Source organism: Strix uralensis, chromosome 3, assembly GCF_047716275.1.
Source record: "Strix uralensis isolate ZFMK-TIS-50842 chromosome 3, bStrUra1, whole genome shotgun sequence".
NCBI lineage: Eukaryota > Metazoa > Chordata > Aves > Strigiformes > Strigidae > Strix > Strix uralensis.
Genome location: NC_133974.1, coordinates 86,027,961 through 86,048,802, shown reverse-complemented (window position 1 = coordinate 86,048,802; position 20,842 = coordinate 86,027,961). Strand labels below are relative to the sequence as shown.

The 20,842-nt window shown below is 35.3% G+C and overlaps 1 protein-coding gene across 15 annotated transcripts in view; it reads right to left on the bottom strand.

Moving 5' to 3' along the window:
- The window catches only part of RYR2 (ryanodine receptor 2), a 441,080-nt gene that overhangs the window by 154,685 nt on the left and 265,553 nt on the right, over positions 1-20,842 (bottom strand). For all 15 annotated transcript variants that reach the window (XM_074863209.1, XM_074863211.1, XM_074863214.1 and 12 more), the window contains 7 exons: positions 18,855-19,002; positions 11,814-12,022; positions 9,726-9,900; positions 3,967-4,175; positions 2,695-3,047; positions 1,541-1,655; positions 502-662 (listed from right to left, as the gene is read on the bottom strand). In XM_074863209.1, coding sequence (XP_074719310.1) covers positions 502-662; positions 1,541-1,655; positions 2,695-3,047; positions 3,967-4,175; positions 9,726-9,900; positions 11,814-12,022; positions 18,855-19,002 — 1,370 coding nt within the window. The remainder of the gene's footprint in view (positions 1-501; positions 663-1,540; positions 1,656-2,694; positions 3,048-3,966; positions 4,176-9,725; positions 9,901-11,813; positions 12,023-18,854; positions 19,003-20,842) is intronic.

The following is a 20,842-nucleotide window of genomic DNA, read 5'->3' as shown; positions in this document are numbered from 1 at the left end:
CAAAATATGAACAAGCTCAAATCTTCTGTAAAATTCCCAGAGACGAAATTGACTTTGCAAGTTAATGTTTTAAATCATTTAATATTAAGCATAACACAGAGTTTCTGGTATGGCTCACATGCTGAAGTGCTGAGAGGAGCTCTTGTATTTATTTTCGCCCGCTCAAAAACAAAAAGTTCCAAAAATAATACAAGGTATTTTGCTCTAATTTGTACCAGTTCAGAAGTCAGTATTTTCAAGATCATGGTCTGAAACTACATAGAAAAGCTGCATTATTTTACTTTTTAGTGCCTATTGATTTGATTAGATCACTACTCCGCTGTTTCTTCACAAGCAAGAGAAGAGAACAAGTAAAGTTACACTTTCACCTATTACTTCTTTTTTTTTTTTTTTTTTTACATCAACCCAAATACATTAAATGCAGTGGATTTACAGTTTATAAATTGTTAGTTGCTTTTATGGGTATAAAATATGTACCTTTTTAAGAAAATTGTAACCAACCTCTCATGAACCTTCCCTTTTTCATCTCCCAGTGTAACTGTGACAGTACGCACTCTGTCCAAGTCAAAGCTTGTGTCATACTGATGGAAGTCAGATGTAATCCAGCCCACCCAGACATTAGCAGGTTCTTGACCGGGAAATATCCTCACTGAATAATAGTACTGTCAATAAAAAAATAATGACAGTAAATGTTAGTATTTGGTTTCCAGTGCAACAGTTTGATTCAGAATTAAATTTGTTGCTCTAAAATCTGAGAATATGTCATCTCCTCAGAAGTAGCATAGGCTTGTTCAAGTACAATTGATAAGCAAAGTAACAAAAGAATATAAACAGAAATCAAAATATGGACAACAAAATATGTATGCTAGAACAAAAAATGGAAAAGATTAAAGATGCTGCATATACGTTTGTATTGGAGGCTTCTGCATCATAGCATATTAGGCTATTTTTGTACTGCAGCTACAATTGTTATACTGTAGGTGACTCAGTTCCTAGTATCTAATATCTTTTAGAAAGAGGAGAATACATTCAAGATGAAAGTATTTTTTCCTTTGAACACCGAAGAATGAGTGCTTGTGGAGCTTATCTTGTCAGAGAAAGATGCACAAACCCTGCACAAAACTTTCACTGGGAATTCCATAAAATAAATGCTGAGTAAAATTAGTATAGATGTTTTCAAATAGTCCTGAATATTGACATGTTAGTTTAATGCACTTCTTCCTATTTATTCCATTATTCTAGAGCTATATATTCTTCCTCTTTTATGTTTGGTGTTATCAATAGTAGTTTCAAAAATTGATTAAATTGATTTATGGCTTTCCATGTGGAAATTGTTTTAGACTGACAATCAAGTCAAAACAACAGGAACATAGTGATCTCAACTTCAATAGTACAGGACTACCACAGACACTTAAATAAAAAATTCTGCCTGAAAATTACCCTGTTTCTGAAACTCTTACAAGCAAAAACATGTAGTTATTAAAAAAAAAAAAAAAGAGAAAAAGCAAACAACTAAAATACCAATCCCATGTTACAATACCGTGGAAGTTTGCATCAAATAATCATAGTCATCCCTATCATCTGCTAGCACGTCCTCAGTAAGCCGTGCAGAGTGACTTGTGCTATAATCTGGCTTTGTCCTCCTGAGCATAAATCTGAAATAAAATAAATAAAATCAAAATCTATATGAAAAGCTCAGTATATCAATATATATACACAAAGGAATTTTACATTTATACATTATCCCTAAATACATTATATTTATTATGCTAGCCCTAAATAGTATTTATTACGTTATTAATACATAACACTAGTTGGTTTATTACTTCCATGTAGATTAAAACAAAATACATTCTTCAGAAAAGAGAAAGAGACAGGCTCATTTTTAAAAACACTGAAATAAATTCTGAGCTTAAACTATATATTCAAAAGTTGCTTGAAAACTAAACTAGTGTAACTTAAAAAATTATCAAGCTGTTAAACACCTATGTCACATTAGAAGAATGTGGAACCTTAAATGACTTTCATGAATTCAAAAATACCATCCATATGCCCTGATTTATTCTGCAATTGAAATATTTAGCAAAACAAGTTTGAAAAAGAAGAGCAGAAAAGGAATGGAAAGCTGCAGTAATATTGTCTGGGTAACGGCCCAGTGTTTGCATCTCCACAGCATCATCAAGTTAGGTGTTTTGCTCCTGATTCCATAAGAAAAATTAGGGAGAATAAATGTGTCAACTAGAGAATATTCTTATGATTGTTTGGTTCATTGAGTGAGATAAGAGCTAATAAACATTCCTAGTTAAAGATTATCTTAATATCTTCAGCTCTTTGGAATTCATGAGAAAAAATGTTCCATGTCACTTTAAAGACCTCCTAGTTCTGTCAGAATGTATCTCCATGGTTTTAGAGTGCACTTCACATGATGATTGCAAAAGCCTTCACAATAAACCAAATGATAGGTTTGTAATAGATCGAAAAACATTTTTGGTTTTCTGCTTAATTTAATCACATGAAGGTTAACTGACCTACCTATGTGTCCTATATCCAAATTTAGGGCAGAATTAGGGGAAAATCTCTGCAGACCTGACTGGCATTTTCTTCTACTGTTCAAGAAACAGGGGAGGGAAAAAAAAAAAAAAAAGAAAAGAAAAAAGAAAAGGGGAAAAAAAGCAATCCAAATGTGCCACTAACCTTTGTTTAAGACGTGAAGGCTTTTCTTGAACATAATCTTTATGGTTGTTTAACTCTGTTTTTGTGGCATCTTTTTCTCTTTCTGTCCGGTCGGGAACTAGATGACCGTGAGCAGTTTTCATTAGAACCTCAAAATCAGAATCAGCATCATAATCCTCCAAGTCATTCTTCGGGCCAAAAAGACCAGAGCCTGGTAACCCTCCTGCAGCTGATCTGGAGAACACCTCAGCACATTCAATAGGCATGCTTAATCGAAAAAACATGACGTCTGTTTTACTGTTCTGTGAACCAAATGACTTCTGTGTGACCTTCAGGCAGGGGCAGCTGTCTATGGTGCCATCAATTCTCATCACCTATCAAATATAAAGATGTAGTTGTTTTGAAGCTGATGCTTTTTCCCCCCTTGTAAATATTCAGTTTATATTTCTAGATTAAGCATCTATGACTTGAAAAACTTGCAACAGTACGCTGTCAATGGTCAAATGTGTTGTAATCATGTGCTGCCATTTTAAGGGGAAATAAATACTATAAGGAGTGGAGGTTTTCATTGTTCCATTGTTAAATAAAAAAACCTCTTTAATAAAAAAAAACACTCACAAAGGAATGATCTTTTTCATCTTAACTCTTTGCAACATAAATACAATCCTGCCCAGAACTACACAAACCAACTAATACAAATCATACATGTACATATGCAAGAACACAAATTATTTCTTAAATACTAAGGTGTGATACAGATCAGCTGAAAAAGAGTTCTTGTTTCATCAGTTTCAGAAGGATTTCATGGTAGACTTACAAGGCATGAATTCAGTTCCATCAAGATGCACAACTGATTGGGACATAAGTGTTGACACAACTGGCTAATAAATATTTATTAAAATCAAAACCAGTTCGTTATGGAAAAATCACAAAGTGTGTGTACCAGAACACATGGTATCTGTTATGTAGAAATGCCCAATTTCTGGAAGTTGTTTACAAACATAGCTCTCACTGCACAAGAAGCTCTTCATGAGGACATCTTGTAGAACTTGTCTCTGAGAAGCTCATGTTTACACACATGACAGATTTCATGGATAAAGAAACACTAGCAACAAAATAATTACATTATTGCAATGCCACTGAATGTAAAAAATTTGTAACAGGTGCAAGGTTCATCCAGATTTGGGACAACATATCACATCAAAAGTCTTGTCTAGAAGTGCAAAAGTAGAAATACAATTCAAACATATTCATGGAAGAAGTGTCTAGAAACATTTGAATAGGATCACAAACCTCAATATGTTCATGATTTTGTGGCACTGGTAGAAACTGAGGGAGCCTTTTACTCAGCCAAATGGTGATGTCTCTGTTTGTATTAACAGCAAAGGGTTCATACCCTTCCTGTAAGCCACAGATAGTGAAATATTTTAGAGTGCTGACATCTTTTCCAAAGTTCATTCTTCCCACTTGAGATGGGCCGAGGCTGCACACAGGTAGAAATCCTTAAAACAAAATGAAGGAACATGTGGGTTGTACATCATGAACATCAGAGAACTGTTCTCTCCATAACCCAATTGTAAATAATTTGGAAAAAAAAAAATTAAAAATAAAATCCAAAAACCAAACAGTATAAATGCAAGCAGTCATCGACAGCACATCACCTCTTGCATGTCACCAAGTACTGTATCTCAAATATCATTCTGGAAAAAAAAGCTCTCTAATAGCCATGGATCTCTTCATGCAACACTCAATTTATTTCACAGAAATCTAAGAGTACTTCAAGGAATCTGACAACCAGCTCTTATTTAATCTCTCTGCTAAGCTGGTAGAATGTTGCCAATTTTACTCCGTCTGACTATTTTTTATATTCCTCTAAAAATTCTATTAGTCGTGGTATTTTGAGAGAACCTCAAAAATTATTTCAAAAGTAATATAGTGCTTGTCCATGCAGCTACAGCAGTGGAAAAAAAAAAATCACAAATATGCACCAAGTGTGTGCTGTAGATTAAAAAAATAAAATAAAATTAATTTTAAAATTTCATAACACTTTATGGCTCCAGATTATGAGAACTGACATAAGACACTGTAGCTTCATGAAACTTATGGTAGTTTGGTTTTGGGCTGGGTTTTTTGGTTTTACTTTTGAATCAGCTTCACATTTGTATGCATCTGCTCTCTTACTGTTTCACTAGCCCAGGGAACTCACTAGTCACTTCTTTGCACTTTTGAAAAAAACGTGTTTTTTTCTCAGGTTCAGCATCACAGTCTAAAAACCTAAGAAAATCTCTTACTACTTCTGCTCCTTTTCATTCTGATTTTGAATTTCCACAGCTACAAACCACTTTGTTGATTAATTTGACCTAGCTATTAACAAAATGCTTTCATTGTTGTTAACAAGAAACATGAAGGTCTGTTCTGGTTAAAGTGAATATACCAGGTTGAAGGGTGTAAGGACAAAATACCACTAGTTCCTCACTTTTCTTTAAGATGCCCACATAAACAAAAGGGCAGAATATCTGTTCATATGTTCTTTAGAGACAAAAGAAACTCCAGAGCATCATCTACAGGAATGACTGCTCACCAGATAAAAGATCAGCCTTCAGTACCACCTTCTGAAGATTTTATTACAGATACAGAAGATTGGTTATCATGTGTAGATAGATTAGACTGGATATTAGGAAGCATTTCTCTACAGAACGGGTTGTTAGGCGCTGGAATGGGCTGTCCAAGGCAGTGGTGGAGTCCCCGTCCCTGGAGATGTTTAAGAGTTGGGTTGACATAGCGCTTAGGGATATGGTGTAGTTGGGAACTGTCAGTGTTAGGTTAATGGTTGGACTAGGTGATCTTCAAGGTCTTTTTCCAACCTAGATGATTCTGTGATTCTGTGGATGTGTATTAGGCGCAATAAATATAAGGACATACACTATTAGTCAAAAGGTCAAGTCCAGATTTTTATCTTCACAAGGCTCTTAAATCACAAGACATCAATTTGTCAGATAACATAGATGATTTAGACAAGATGATTTATGTCCATTCTGCTAGTGCAAATCCAATGACAGACAATAATAAAGAGTATTTTCCAGCACTAAATGAAACAAAATCATATTATACAACATATAATTAGGAAATTTATATTTGCATATGTAGATATATGCTGTGGTAAAGCCAGCAGATTTAGTAAAGAAAGTTTACTAGGCTCCCTGTTGAGTTAAAGGAATATATAAACTGTTGCAAAAGTTTTTAAGCAAAGCCAAAAATCAAAATTTTATCTTAAATAACCTTACAAATCTCAGCTCATCACTCAAGAATAACAACATCCTTCTAGAGACATCAAGTTGTTTGAGAATGGGTTTTCACAGAAACAGTTGTGACAGCATGAATTCTCACAATATTACCCAAAATGACATAAAATCTGCTATAAACCACATAGGTATATGCAGCCTAAAGCACATGCTTTGTCTATCTGAATCGCATCACTATTTAATTTCCAATTCTTACTGATGTAAAACATTTTCAGATGTTTCCAGGATGTATATCACCCACATTTAGAATTCTGTGAAGAGTTTTGCTTTCCACGTCTCAAAAAGGATATAACAGATCTGAAAATGGCCAACACAAATGAAACTGCTTTCTTATCAACAACAATTAAAGAAATTAGGATACTTCAGCCTCAAAAAAAATGTGTGGCATAGACAAGATGAACAGTAAATGTCTTCCATAACAAAAATTATGATCAATGAAACTGGTAGCAAGCTTCAAAACAATGGGAGGAAATTCCTTCCACACCTCACAGTAACGCTGTGGAATTCTCTGTCACATGGCATCACGGATGTTAAAAGCTCACATTGATTCAGAAAGTTTTGAGATCTTCATGTGAGAAAGAAAAAAAACAAACACAAAAAAATCAGGACTATTTAACACAAACATGCCATGTTTGTCTCAGAAAGCTCCTGAACCAGAAATCACTGGAGGCTGGATGACTGTATGATTATCTGCAATTAATCACAACTATACAGTAACTGTTGCTCTGTATGAATAGAATATAAATACCAGTTCCAGTCCTAATCATGCAAGCACTACTTCCATCTCTGGTGGAATTCTGCACTAATTTGCAAATGGTATAGTTGTCATTAAGATGTTTCAGGGTTCTTCTATATCTGGTAAAGATATGGCATCTCATCTTATAGGGAGTGTGCTGGTAAGACAGTTACATATTTTACTATGGAATAAAAATTAACTTTCAGTACCCTTCTCTAAATGGGTATGTAGCCATTTTAGATGTCGTACTTCACAGATCCTGTGCAGCCCTTGCACGCTGAAGGCTACACAAAAAGATGATTTACCCATGATCTCGCTCTTAATCTCCAGACACATAACTGGGCTATGGAGAAAAACTTTTATTTTATTGCACGAAATAGCAAAACAAGTAGACAGACTTTAACACTACCACCAGAAAAGTAACCTTCTAGCATTGTCTGTCATATGTGGCAAAAGCAAAGGACAGCAACACTTTTTACTATGTTCCCTACTTTTGAGAATAAAAGATGAACTTCCTGACCCAATTTGTGAAACACTCACTACAAACAGTTCATGCTCACAGAGATCATGAGTTGACAAAACAAAATTTGTTTTGCAGAGTGTACTTGTTCGTGTCTACAGTGTGAAATTTCTCTTACACAAATGCATAATGACATGCAATTATGTTTAACAATTTTACTACTGAGATGGTATCTCACAAACAGATTAGTCTGCCATAATCCCAAGGAGCTTCTCTTGTTGTCAGCACAAACTAAGACACAGCCTTATTAATAAACTGGCAGAGTGCCATATTCCCTTTTCACTGTTGCTAAGTATATTAAAACTACAGGACTGATTTATGGTCAGACTACATCCTTCAAAACAGGACACTGGACTCTGACCAGAAATTCTATCTTTTTTCTAAAGCGAAAGGTCTCTTTCTGCAGCAGCAGATGGCGTGCACATGATTCACTGATAGAAGTGACCTGCAGAAAGGTCTCAATGCTCTTAAGCAAGAGCCATTAACAAAACCAAATTAAAATCAGCCTACAAAAAAAAGGAAAGCTCTACAAAAGTCATATTTAATTTGGGTATTTCATACATGTGTTTGTATATGCACACACATACATATAGATGCCTACCCCCCTCCCCCCCCCCCCCCCCCCCCCCAACACACACACACACGAAATACCCATTATATTTACAAATATAGTTCTGGAGTTATTAAATCTGAAATCAATCGGCACATTCCTTTGAAAACAGAATAGGAGATCCTATTTCAAAGGCAAGCTCTTCTCTACAAACATGGCGCTAGCAGAACTTAATGTGAATTACAGGTTATTGTGAAAAATCTGAGAGGCTTGACACTGCCATTAAGTCTTTGGCATGGTTACCAAGGCCCTGGGACTCCATGTCAAACCTGCAACTACTTTAGCAGTTTCAGACCCAGCAGAAATCTGTTTAAATCTGAATGCACAGCTAGAAACAAGTACCGTGAAAACTATACCACTGTGATTTCATCAACTTTGAAATCAAAATAGTGGTCAAACAGGCTACCCTCAGAATTTCATGGAATTCCAGTTTCTCTCAGAATTCTTCACTCCTCTACAGGATTATACTGCTTAATAACTGGAAAACCATTACAATTTAATGGCACTGGGATGATTTTATGCCTACACCGCTAACATTAAGCCAATTCATGCATTCCTTCCCTTCATCATGCTAGCAGAGTATCTAAGGAAATCTGAAGGCAGTAAAGTACAGGCAGGAGTCTAGAAAACTGGTGGAAGTTATCTCATTTTAAATGAAATCAAATTATTCTTAATTCTTATGGTATGGCAGAAGAAAGGAAAAAAAAAAATTCTTCTCCCAAAGCATTCCTGAAAGTAAAATACTCTGAAATACAGATGAAAGTAAAGTTAAAATTCAAGCAGGGAGCTGCCTAATTAATAGGTATAAAATTCATATTTCCTCTGGGAATAGGGATCGGTAACCCAAAAGTATCATTTGCAGCTTTTACTGTTCAAAAAAATATAACTATCTCTCAGACACAGATGTATTATTTAACAGATGTATATTATATATGGCAGAATATTTGCACCTACAACAAATGAAAGGGAAAGATTAAAGCTTAAAATATTTTTTTTCACACTACCATAGTTCAAGAATTTTAAGCAGTTATCTACATTAATTTCTTACCTTTTTACGTACCTATTCACACAGAAGTATGTAATTAAATTGATAAACAAAAATCCTTTTGTGGTATAGAATCAATCTGGCACCTGACACAACCTGACAATCTTTGTCATCTTTTGCAATCTCATAAACTATGGCTTCATGGTAAACTAAAACCTGCTTGTGGACTCTGAAAGCTGCACCAAGAACACTACAACAACAGGCACAAAACTCAATCTGCTGGTTTAGAATTAAGTAAAAAAATTTGAAGGCTAACTTTGTACCAGCTGGCTTTATCATGGATCAGGTGTCATTTCTCCTCCCAGAGCTGAAACAAAACCTTAAAGCTGGCTTAAACTCCCTACCATATGTTATCACAAATTTGACAGAAATTTGGTAGTATTTCAGTACTTGATCTAGATAAAATTTGATGTTCCTGCCTATGGCAGGGGGGTTAGACTAGATGATCTTCAAAGGTCACTTCCAATCCAAACCATTCTATGATTCATTCTATGATTCTGTTATACCATATGGTAACCTGCTGCAGCACAGATGAAATGTTAAAGGTCATGAATTTAAAACTCCAGACACATCCCTGCAAAACAATGAAAAGGTCTGATCACAAACGATGGCTGCAAAGTTCTCCACATAAAAAGGCTTTGCCTCATCCTCACATCCAATACACCTCCTTTCCAAAGGCTTGATACTAATTAGAGAAAAGGACAAGGGGTAGTTCCATAGAGTGGGGGGAGCAGGGGCGAAGGTAAAGAAAGCCAAGAAGCACACAACATTAAATGGAAGCCAGAGCAAAAATTGGGCAACAACAGCAAGTTAACAGCACATTGTATTACAATACTTACCATCACCAACCTCAAAGTCCTTGAATGCAAGTTCTGAACCTGAGTCATCAAGCAGGATTTCACCATTTAAGGTGAACATCATAGTGTGCTCATTCATGTCAACCATACATCCAACAACATCTCCTGCCAACCAAGAGCGGCCAAAATGCTCATTACCTTGATGCCACCGCTGTGCCTGAAAAGGATTTAAAAGAATTTCAGATAGTGACAACGTATGTGTTCCTCTCTCCTTTAGTGGTACAACTAATAATTTGGCCCCTCAATTAAGACAGCAGTAAAATTAACACTTTCACAGCATATCATTACAAAACAATGACTGTGAGTACTCCAAGTTGACTTTTAAAATGGAAATCCAAAAATTAACTTCCTGCAAGCACCCCTCACATCAGTATTGTAAAACGTTGCTAACTTAGCGGATAGCGAAAATTACTATTTCAACATTTTAGTAACAACTAAGAGAATGGCTTATTTTTCTGCGGAAGCTCCATGACAGACTTGTAATGAAAACAATATGCGATCAGTTACAATATTAAATAGCTGCTTCACAAACTTTTTTTAATCAATTGCTTTTATTTGATCTAGTAGCCTATAAATTCATTGCTTCCAAAAAAACTTTATTGTTTCCTTAAGTATAATTCTAAAAATGTTGTATAAAAAATGAATTAAACTTCCTGTCATACCAGATTTTGGAAGGAACAGAATTGTCTGTGGCTAGGACAATCACTCTGAGCTTTGGATAGATTCCAAAGTAGCTGAGGGCATGATTAATGATTCGTATGACTGACCTTCACGTCAAAGACTGCAAAGGCCTTGGATGGGGTCTCAGATTGGAATTCAGATAAATTAACATCTATTAAGAACAATTGTAACGTGCATAAAACAAAGCAGTGCTAATAACAAATAGGTTCCCTATTCATATATTCCATCACAAGTAGATTTTTATCCTCTGTATCCATCCTGAAAATCCTACAAAATAAATGAGCCTTTCTGTGCATCCTGAAGGTCAAAAACTTTTTTCCAACCAAGGAGAGAACCCATCAAAATCAAAGACAATAAAATAGCTTTGTGGATTGAAATGTAAGGTCAAAACCTAAGATTCAGAAGGCAAACTACTACAGAACTATTCTAGCAAAGACACAGGACTTGAATAGTTTACTTAAGTCAATCAGATATTTTACAAAAACTTTTCAGTTCTCTTTTTAAGGCATCTTCTCATGTAATACAAGACTGGAAAGAAAATTAAATTCTAACATGAATAAAATACATCTTGAGAGCTTGATCCGACCATGAACAGCTAGGAATACTGTTCATTTTGTTACATATTGTAACAGTAATAAAGGAAATGGATTCCAACATCAGATACAAGAACCATTTTGACATGAGTCATCAGTAGCCTTAATAGCAATTATGGTTGGGATAGAGGTTGCACTTGCCTTCATACTGAAATAAAAACTTTCAATGAGTCATTTAATCTATTCTGATGAAAATCAGTAACATATAAAATAGTTTGTTTTCCTATATATTTTTACTACTAGATTTCAATCTGTCATTGTCTCAAGCAGAGTTAAATTTGAGCAAAAATTACTGGTTCTATCATACTTCATTTACTCTAAACTTTAAGGATTTCTATGATAACCTAGGTATACTCTTTGTAACTTTTATATTCCTATTAAAAACTTGTATCAAACACCTATTGCTAATGATCTTAAACATATTTATTTCTGAATGGCATTTCTTATAGAGAGAAAAACAGAGTAAAAATTTAAAGAAATTATTCATAGTTAATGACAGCTCTGCCAGTATTTTGAATCTGAGTAAGTCACTTGGATTTTCAGTGCTTTATATATACTGTACAAACACTGTGAAGCTGTGGAAAAAATTAAAGAAATCTCAAACCCTGCTAATTAATTTTTCAGGTGACATTGATCCTCCTTATTCCACCTAGGCTCTCAATGAGAGAAATACAATTTCATAAAACACAAATGAAAGAAAAGGCAGCCATTAAGTTGAGGCAATGACACACGGAATAAGATGCTAAATTAGAAGTTTTGCAGTCACGCATATTATTACAGATGAACATATACAAACCTTAAAGCCATCAAAAACAAAAGCTTCTTCATCTGAGCCAAGTTCCTGATCTGGCAGACAACCCGGCCTGGTCCAGCCAACTCTCATGTCTCCTGCAGTAACTGCCTCAAACTCAAAGTACCACTTCCCAGCCTTCACTGCGTAAGTTTTTTCTGTGCGGAAGATCCTGAATTTTTCCATTATCCCACTGCACACGTCCAGTCTCATCGCTGTAAGGTTTAAAAAATAAAAAAAAAAAAAAAGTAAAGAAAAAACCCCAATGCAAGTACTGTATTGAAATACTGACAAAATGAAGGCAGTGAAAACAAAAGTCAAAGGAATCCCTTTGAGCAAAGGCATGAAAAGAAGAAAGTGCCTGCAGAACAGCCTTATGGGGTAGCACCCTTCCCCATTCTGGGGAATCAGGACACTTGGGTACCTCTCTGAAATGAATCTACACTAATTCAAACAGCATGGGGAAGAAAAAAAAAAGATAACTTAGAAGTCTGAGTGCAGTTACAGGGCTATGATCCTCATTAGGATCAGAGAAACATGGTGGGATAACTCACATGACTGGAGTATTGTGATGGATGGATACATGCTTTTTAGGAAGGACAGGCTGGGAAGGTTATGAGGAAGAGTTGCCCTTTATGTGAAAGAGCAGCTGGAATGCATGGAGAACCGTTTTGTGATGGTTCAGGAGCCAGTTCATAACTTATGGGTCAAGGTATGCAGGCAGACTAACGTGGGTGCTGTAGTGGAGTACCCCAGGGGTACTGGGGTCTACCCACGGTATTGGAGCCAATGCTGTTTAACACCTTCATTTATGACCTGAATGGATAATGGAACAGAGTACACCACAGCAAGCCTGCAGATGACACAACACTGGAAAGAGCAGCTGATGCACCAGACGGCTGGGCTGCCATTCAGATGGACCTCAACAGGCTGGAGAATTGAGCTGAGGGGAATCTCAAGAAGTTCAACAAGGGGAAATGCAGTTCTGCACCTGGGAAGGAATAACCCCAGGCAACAGAATACACTGGACGCCGAGCAGCTGGAAATCAGCTCAGCAGAGAAGGACCTGAGGGTCCTGGTAGATGAGTGGAACATAAGTCAAAGAATGACAGAAGTATCCTGGAGTGCATAAGAAACAGCCTTGCCAGCAGGTCCGGGAAGGTGACCCTTCCCCTCTACTTGGTACTAGTGAGGCCACATCTGGAGTTCTGGGTCCAGTTCCGGGCTCCCCAGTGCACGAAAAACATTGATTTACTGGAACAAGTACAGCACAAGGCCATGAAGATGAGTAAGGGACTGGAGCATTTATTATGAGGAGAGGCAGAGAGAGCTGAGACTGTTCAGCCTAGAGAAGAGAAGGCTTGGGGGTGAATCTCATTTATGAGTATAAATACCTGGTAGTATGGAATGAAGAAGAGGAAGACAGTCTCTTCCCAGTGGTACCCAATGACAGGACAAGAGGCAATGGATACAAGTTAAAAACCATGAAATTCCGTCTGAACACAAGGAAAAACTTTTTACTGTGAGGGTGGTCAAACACTGGAACAGGTTGCCAAAGAAGTTGTGAAGACTCCATCCTTGGCAATAATCAAAACTCATCTGGGACATGCTCCTGGACAACCTGTTTTAGCTGACCCTGCTTGACCAGATATCTCAAGAGGTCCCTCCCAACCTCAAGAATTCTGTGATTCTGTGAAGTGGGCTCTCAGTTATTTTAAACAAATTGAAAAACACCAAACATACAAACTCCAACAAAATACCGACTAAATTAATCTTCCAACCACCATAAAAATCAAATGTTTGTCTTTGAGACAAGATTTCTCAATTGAGACATCTTCTTTACTTAGAGACTGTGATCAATTCACCTAATCTTGTCATTTATATTCTAAAAGTGAGATTTCTTAAGTACATCATTATAAAAATTTATTACTATCTTTCTTAGTTATAATAAATAATAGAAAGAAGGTTACAATTTACATGTTTTTGCAGAAGCAATGGAAAATGGAGGATAGGAATCATAAAAGAAAGTCTTGCATGAAGCTTTAACAACCCAGTCACAAAGTAATTACACTCCCGCTTCAGGAAAAAATATATTAACTTCTGTCAAGATAAAGGGCAGCAAGTCTGGAAAGAATAAAGATGCCCTTAAGAAAGGCATAAAAGTAGTGTTAAAGACAACTTCTGTTCAAGGCACAGCAAGTTACTGTTCAAGAACAAAGACAAACCTAGTCACAGACATGGTATTATTTAGAAAATATTATTTAGCTATAACAGAAATAACAAGATGATAAGTTTGAATTGTGTTGACTATTCTTTATTCTCTTTCACACTGTTGGAGAGTCAGATGACTACAGGACTTCATAGAGTGCCTTAAAAACCACCACTTTTCACTTCAAAGTTACAGTTTGTCAATTATCAAGCTGAGATGAAGAAAAAAAGCTTGTTCACATTTCTTGTCTAGTGCAATAGAGTGTAAAATAAATTAACATTAACAGCTGTGTGAAAACAAAAGCTTTCACAGACACTGATTCATTAGGTATCTGTATCATGATCACATGTGCTTATCTTATCATAGTTTACCATGCTTCATTCCAAAATTCTCTTAATTACAAGTGATTCATAACAAGCTAGTTTAAGAGTGCGTAAGTTAAAATTCACTCTTTGTCAGGTAATTATAATTATCTTTTCTCAAAGACCAAAATGGCTACACAAAGAGTTTCAAAGGAGGCTAAAGTTAAACTTTGACACATTCAACTTACTTCTAAACGTATTCACTGATTCTCTTACTCCATGAAAAAATAATGGCATAAAAATACTGAAAAAATGTAAACTGGGTTGTTATTGGGCTACTTTAGAGAAAGAGGAGAAAAGAAACCTCAAAGGAAGGGTAAAAAAGTAAACATGTTATTCTATCTGCCCCGTAACAGCCGTAGAACCAAGCTTAGTTTATGTCTCATATTTCTGCTTTATAACATTTTTGGAATGTATAAGCAAAGATTTTTGAATGGAGAAGTAGTATGCTGATACATGTACTGCTTTGAGACATATAATAAATCTATTTTTTCCTTTTTTCTTGACAACTAACAAACAATAAAGTTTTGGCCTTGCGTCTCTAAGCTCTGATCCAACTCTCCATCTATCCATCCCGGTTCTCTTGTGGGTTATCCTGCTTCTTTGCTCCCACATCCACTCTTTTCCTGTGTTAGACCACAATCCATTACAGATCAATCTGTTCCAACAGAAATTACTTTTGTTTCTGTCACTCACAAAAACACAAATCTTAGACTCATCTACTTCAATTTTGTTCTGTCTCTCACTGTACTGAACATACTGTCTTGAGAAACTGCCTTTATTGATTCATCTGTGGCATCCACCTACTACCTATGGCAAATGTTCTCAAAAATTGTCTATGCAACATCTAATTCATGAATATTACTTCAACACTACTACTCATGAGCCTACTCGGTGCCTTGGAGATGGCTGTTCCTAACATCCCTTTAAACACTTTTAATCCTATCTTCTTTCTGCTTTTCTTCAATATTTTACATTAGTATATAGTGAGTTTTCCCTCACTGTGCTGCCTTTCACTACTCTACAGATATTTTTTATGTAGTATCTTCTGCTAAAATAGCTTCAAGTACAACCCTGTATGGTGAGTACATACAAACATCCCTCACTGTTCCTTACTGATTACACAGTCCTACAGTCTGTTTCTGACACTTCTTTCTAAGACCTTATTATCAATTCAAACCATAAGGTAGCTTGAAATGACAAAAAAATCACACTTTAAAAATATTAAAAAGATTTCACAAAGCACATGAAGTAATGCTGAATCAAACCCTTGATCTTTCTTCCTTAAGTTTTTTCAGCTACTCTATTCTCTGGTATTTTATACAGTTTTCTTTCCATTAATCAAATCACACAACTCAGGGATCACTCTGACTCTTTTTCTCAGATTAGGAAAAAGAATGCCTAAAGCATTCTGGATCTCTTTCCACAAATTTGCAAGGTATTAAAGCCTATGCAGCCTTTGAAAATTCAGCATTGCAGTATGATCACCATATTTCTTCCTCTTCCTGAGTTTGTTATAGGCTCAAATATGTCTGCATCTACCTGTCTGTTTGTTAGACTATGTTAAGAACCTCTCCCTTTCTATTCTGTTTTCTTAGCCATACCAAGGTCCACATTTCCAGTATTATTTTGAATAGCCTATAAAATCACATCCTTCAGAACCTACTATCTCTTCTCATGCCACCAAATGCCTGACTTCAGTTAGGTCAGGCTCATTAAATTTCCTGTAAGCAACTCTGAACTCTATGCCACATAATTATTTATCAGTAAAATTTTCTCTTTGATGGTCTACACAAGTAATGTCTTAAAAATACTTCTGAAGACCCTCAGTATCTCATCTGTACAGGAGATGAACCACCATAAAGCATGGGAACTGAGAATTTGTTGTCTTTTTAGATTCTAAGTAACCTAATGCTTTCTAGATTCTAAGGAACCCCAAAAATACAGCTGCTGTGGGAATCCAGTAAGTAATAATGGTAGTAATAATAATAAAACATAAAAAATTATGCTATAGAGTTTTGTAAATCAACATTTAAAATAAAATTAATGAATGGAGATGCAGAACACCACTAGAGGGCTCTAAAACCTTTAATAACAGTATGGATTTTGGCTGATGAAACAGGACCCCTATAACAAGTTTTATGCATCTCAAAAACTTGAGAAGCTCATAAACTGTAAAATTTAAATCCCCAAAATTATTATAAAAATTTTTTGCTGAATGCAATTCCAGCTTTTGTTTAAGAAAGACCAGTTTGTGGGATACTGTTCTGCAGGTCCCTTCCCCTGGGAATTCTGCAACAGGATTGATGACACTTTTCAGATGGAAGGATTAATTGCAATTGTGTTCTTTACATTTCATGAGTAACTCCATGCACTAAACTAGCTCAAGGATCTCTGCATCGTAAGGAGAAAAAAAAAATTTCCAGCAGTTCATTCTCAAGGAAAGGCAGGGGCACATGGTTCTCAGAGCTGTAAATGAGGAAAGGGGATTGATATTAATTCAGTGGGATCTGGAGGACATTGTGGAAAATGAGTGTGCTGTCTCCCCTCTCACCCTACACAACTAGGCAGCCCCTTTATCTCCACAGGAAGCAAAAGCCTCCTATACTAGCCAACCCACCTTCTCAGAACAAAGCAGAAGCCATACTCGCTCTCTCTATGCAGCATTTCCTTCCCACAGTGGGAGAGGAAGAAATTACAAGATTATGCAGCAGCCTTAAACTCTCTAGACTATGCATAGGTAGATTTAACAATGAGACCATGGTATTTTGCCACCAACACAATCTACTCCACTAGGAAACACTGTTTTGCCCATTCAGCAATCCAACCTTGTTACATACTCATAGTATCAGTGATGCCTCATATTTAAAAGTGTAATTTAATAGCAGCGTCTCATGAAAGCTGAGGATCAGAGCATGTATGTGCTTTGGAAAAGAAACTGAAAATGGCAGGTTCTCTGTGTACATTTTGGGTATGAGCTAAATCTGCAGAAATGCTTTACTGAAGGTCTAATGGCCTAAATAGGTCCAAATTTAACAATACTAGCTCTATATATAAAGCAGGAAAAATAATTTATTAATCAATATATTGATAGGATAGGGTTTAGACACATTTCTCAAACTTTCCACACATTGCTAACATTTTAAGGATGTAAGTTTCAATTTTGATTTAATTATTCTGTATTTCCATATCTCCAACTGAACTTCTAGATATGGTTGCTGAGGGGTTATATCTGTTATGTTACCTTTTCCTTTCTCTATGTGCAGTTAGTGTTCCACAATGATAGTACAGTACCAAGGACATCCCCCTCTTATGTTCCATCTTACAACTTGATCTCAGCATGACAGAAAACTTTTGTTTTAAAAGCCAAAATCTATAAGCAAATTTATTTTATTTGTACATTATGTGTCCTGGTTTCTTTTACTTTAACGTTTTATATTCTGCAGTTACCGAGGTAGATGTTGTGTACTGTTCCTTTAAAACTTCTTTATGAAAAGTTTATATAGTTTTCCATTTTTTTCCTGTTTAGGATGTCTCAAACAATATATATTGAAAATACTGCCTGCAGTATCAATAAAATATTCAATCTGGCAATGATGTAATTTGAAGAGAACATTTGTAAGAAATGAGTTAAAATTCACTCATAGTCTATTCAATTTCAAAGACCTGAGAAAGTCCAGGAAGCTTAAATGCTCTAACAGACTATCTAATTCTAGACTCCTAGTTTCACATTCACAGAAATTTGGTTTGTAGGCATTTGTCTTCGAAAATTTAATCTTGTAGCTTTAAGTGTTTAAATACAAGATTGTACATGAACTGTAGAATTCTTCATTATTTAGAGTTAAAATTGCAGGAATATAAAATTCACATCTACTGTGCTTCTATATGATCTTTTTCTTAACAATTTTGATATTTTGTCTTGAAATAACCAATATAGTACTAATTTTAAAGTTTTTAATTAAAAACTTAATTTTCAGTTGGGGAACTTCAGGTATTTATGCATATATATAAAGTGTAATCATACATTTTATTCCTTGACATAAGACTTTATATTGAGCAAGATGATAAACATATTTTCCCAATTTTCTGTATTTTAGGGTTGTGCTTTGTAGTATTCACAATCCTGACTTAAATTTCTTAAACTTTTAATTATGATTCATCAGAATTATCAAATCTACAAAATGAAGAGTGAAAGGAAGTGTATAAAATACAGAGAAATTGTATCACTGATTTAAAATTTAAAATGTTTCATTTTGTAATTCCTCATTTGAGGCCACAGGACAAGAAAAGGAAACAACAAGGAAAGTAAGATCAAAGGGAAATATAAACAACAGAAGATGGAGAAAAGTACCTATTAGCTTTGGAGACACTGTACCTGTTCAGATTGTTTTAGTGGACCAACAAATCCAGTAGTGGAGTGGAATATTCTAATTTTTTTTTTTTTTTCCAAGGGAGAAGAACAACAAAATTAATTACCATGATCTTGATCAGGAGCTTCCAGGTTGTAACCATAGCCTAGAAGGGTGCGGACTGCTTCCCGAAGACTGTCTTTATTTGACTTCTTTGTCCGATCATCCAAAAGAGCATAAGGTACAAGGCGAGGATTTCGTCGATTTTTCACATCCTGCGTAAGTGTGAAAAATCAATTCAATTTCAGAAACTGTGCTTTGTCTTAAAGACAAAATTGCGCTATAGCAGCAGTATAAAAATACTATTTATGCCAACTGAAATCATGGAACTGCAAATACAAATTCAAAGAGTTTTCACTTGTCTAGAAACTAGTAACAAAACTGAATTTACTAAAAAGCAAGTAATACACAAATAAACGAAACTGCATGGCTTATACATGCTTTCATTTTCCAACAGATTTACTTAATAGGATAACAACAAAAACAACAAGCATAATTGCAAAGAGTTTGACTGAAAAGTCAAAGAGATTATATTTCATACACTGTTTATGAAGCAGCTACCACAACAAGAAGCTAGTAACTAAAGCTCAGAGACATTGCTGTACCACAAATATATAGGGTTTTCATAATTATGGCACTAAACAAGATACATAAAAAAACCAAAGAATAAACAAGATATAAACAAAAGAAGAACAAAATGCTACTAATAAAAAAATATTAATACATATGTGCAATACTAATTAATAATAAAACAGATAATAGACCTGTGCCTTACTATGTCAAACACTTAAAGCATGTATTTTTCCAAAATAAAGGGTCTTGTAACAATATGATTAGTGTGGTTAATGTGCAGAATTTTTGTAATAGGTAATTTAACCTCTCCACCAGCTGAAACTGATGTATTGGTAAGGTTTAATTTTTGTATTTTAGGTTTATTAACACAACATTGACTAAGTTTTCCTCTAGTGCAAAATCATCTTATTTGAAAGCATAGTTTATCTGGACTATTTATATGGCTAACAATTTTTAGTGACAAATAGAATTGTTTTCTTGTCTACATTTTCTTCCTCACATCCTGTCAGCATTTGTTGGCAGCGAGAGAAACCATACAAAGAACTCTCCATGTTCTTCCTCATATTTTTAAAAATAAATGAATTAGAGGCTGGACATATAAAAAAATACTTGCTGTTTGTTCTCTTGGGCTTTTATGACTGGTCAGACTCATTAAGGAACACAAAAACAGGGCCTATTCTTTTAGAAAACAGTGCCTACAGTGGAAGTATCTTACTTCTTTTATAGCTTCACAGTTCTCCTTTTAAGAATGTATGTGGTTTTCATTCTATCTTTGCAGGCAGAAAAGAAATGGCACATCCATTCTGACAAATATTTGCAGGCATCTTTTGTTGTCCTTTAAATGGTTAGATACAAGGCTATCTGCCTTTTGCCTTATCATGGTGAGTAAATATTAAAGTGCAGTTATGAACCAGTGCTTGATGAAATCTGGTCCTACCAGTGATCCTTCTAGGAGAAGAAATACTGCGGGACAATCAGAACCTGTATGCTAAAAGGGCTAACAGAAAGAAAAAAATAATGCATTGCTGGGGACACTAATTACCACATCATATCAATTCCAGTTACGTTCAGTGGGAAGGACAGTGACAGGGCCAACACAAGGACCATTTAAGTGGACTACTTTACATAAATATTCCAAACACAAGCTGACATCCCAGTGTTTCCAATATTTAATTTGGCAGATGTGAAAAAGGGCTGCTTCCGCAACAGAATGGACCAAACAAATGTTGAAGTAAATGTTAGAAGAAATTATTATTTGATATAAGAATAATCACATTAACATCTGAGATGAAGAACCATGGGTTTAGTTATTTGTCTTGGAAAGGACATAAAAAGAGAAATAAATTCCTCTGAAACACTGTATGTCCAGAAGATATTATGAAATACTGTCTTTAAAAATATGAAACAGAAGTTGGGAACAACAATTACGAAACTTCTTATGCATGATATACAGTTAGACTAATGCACTGGTAATTGCCATAG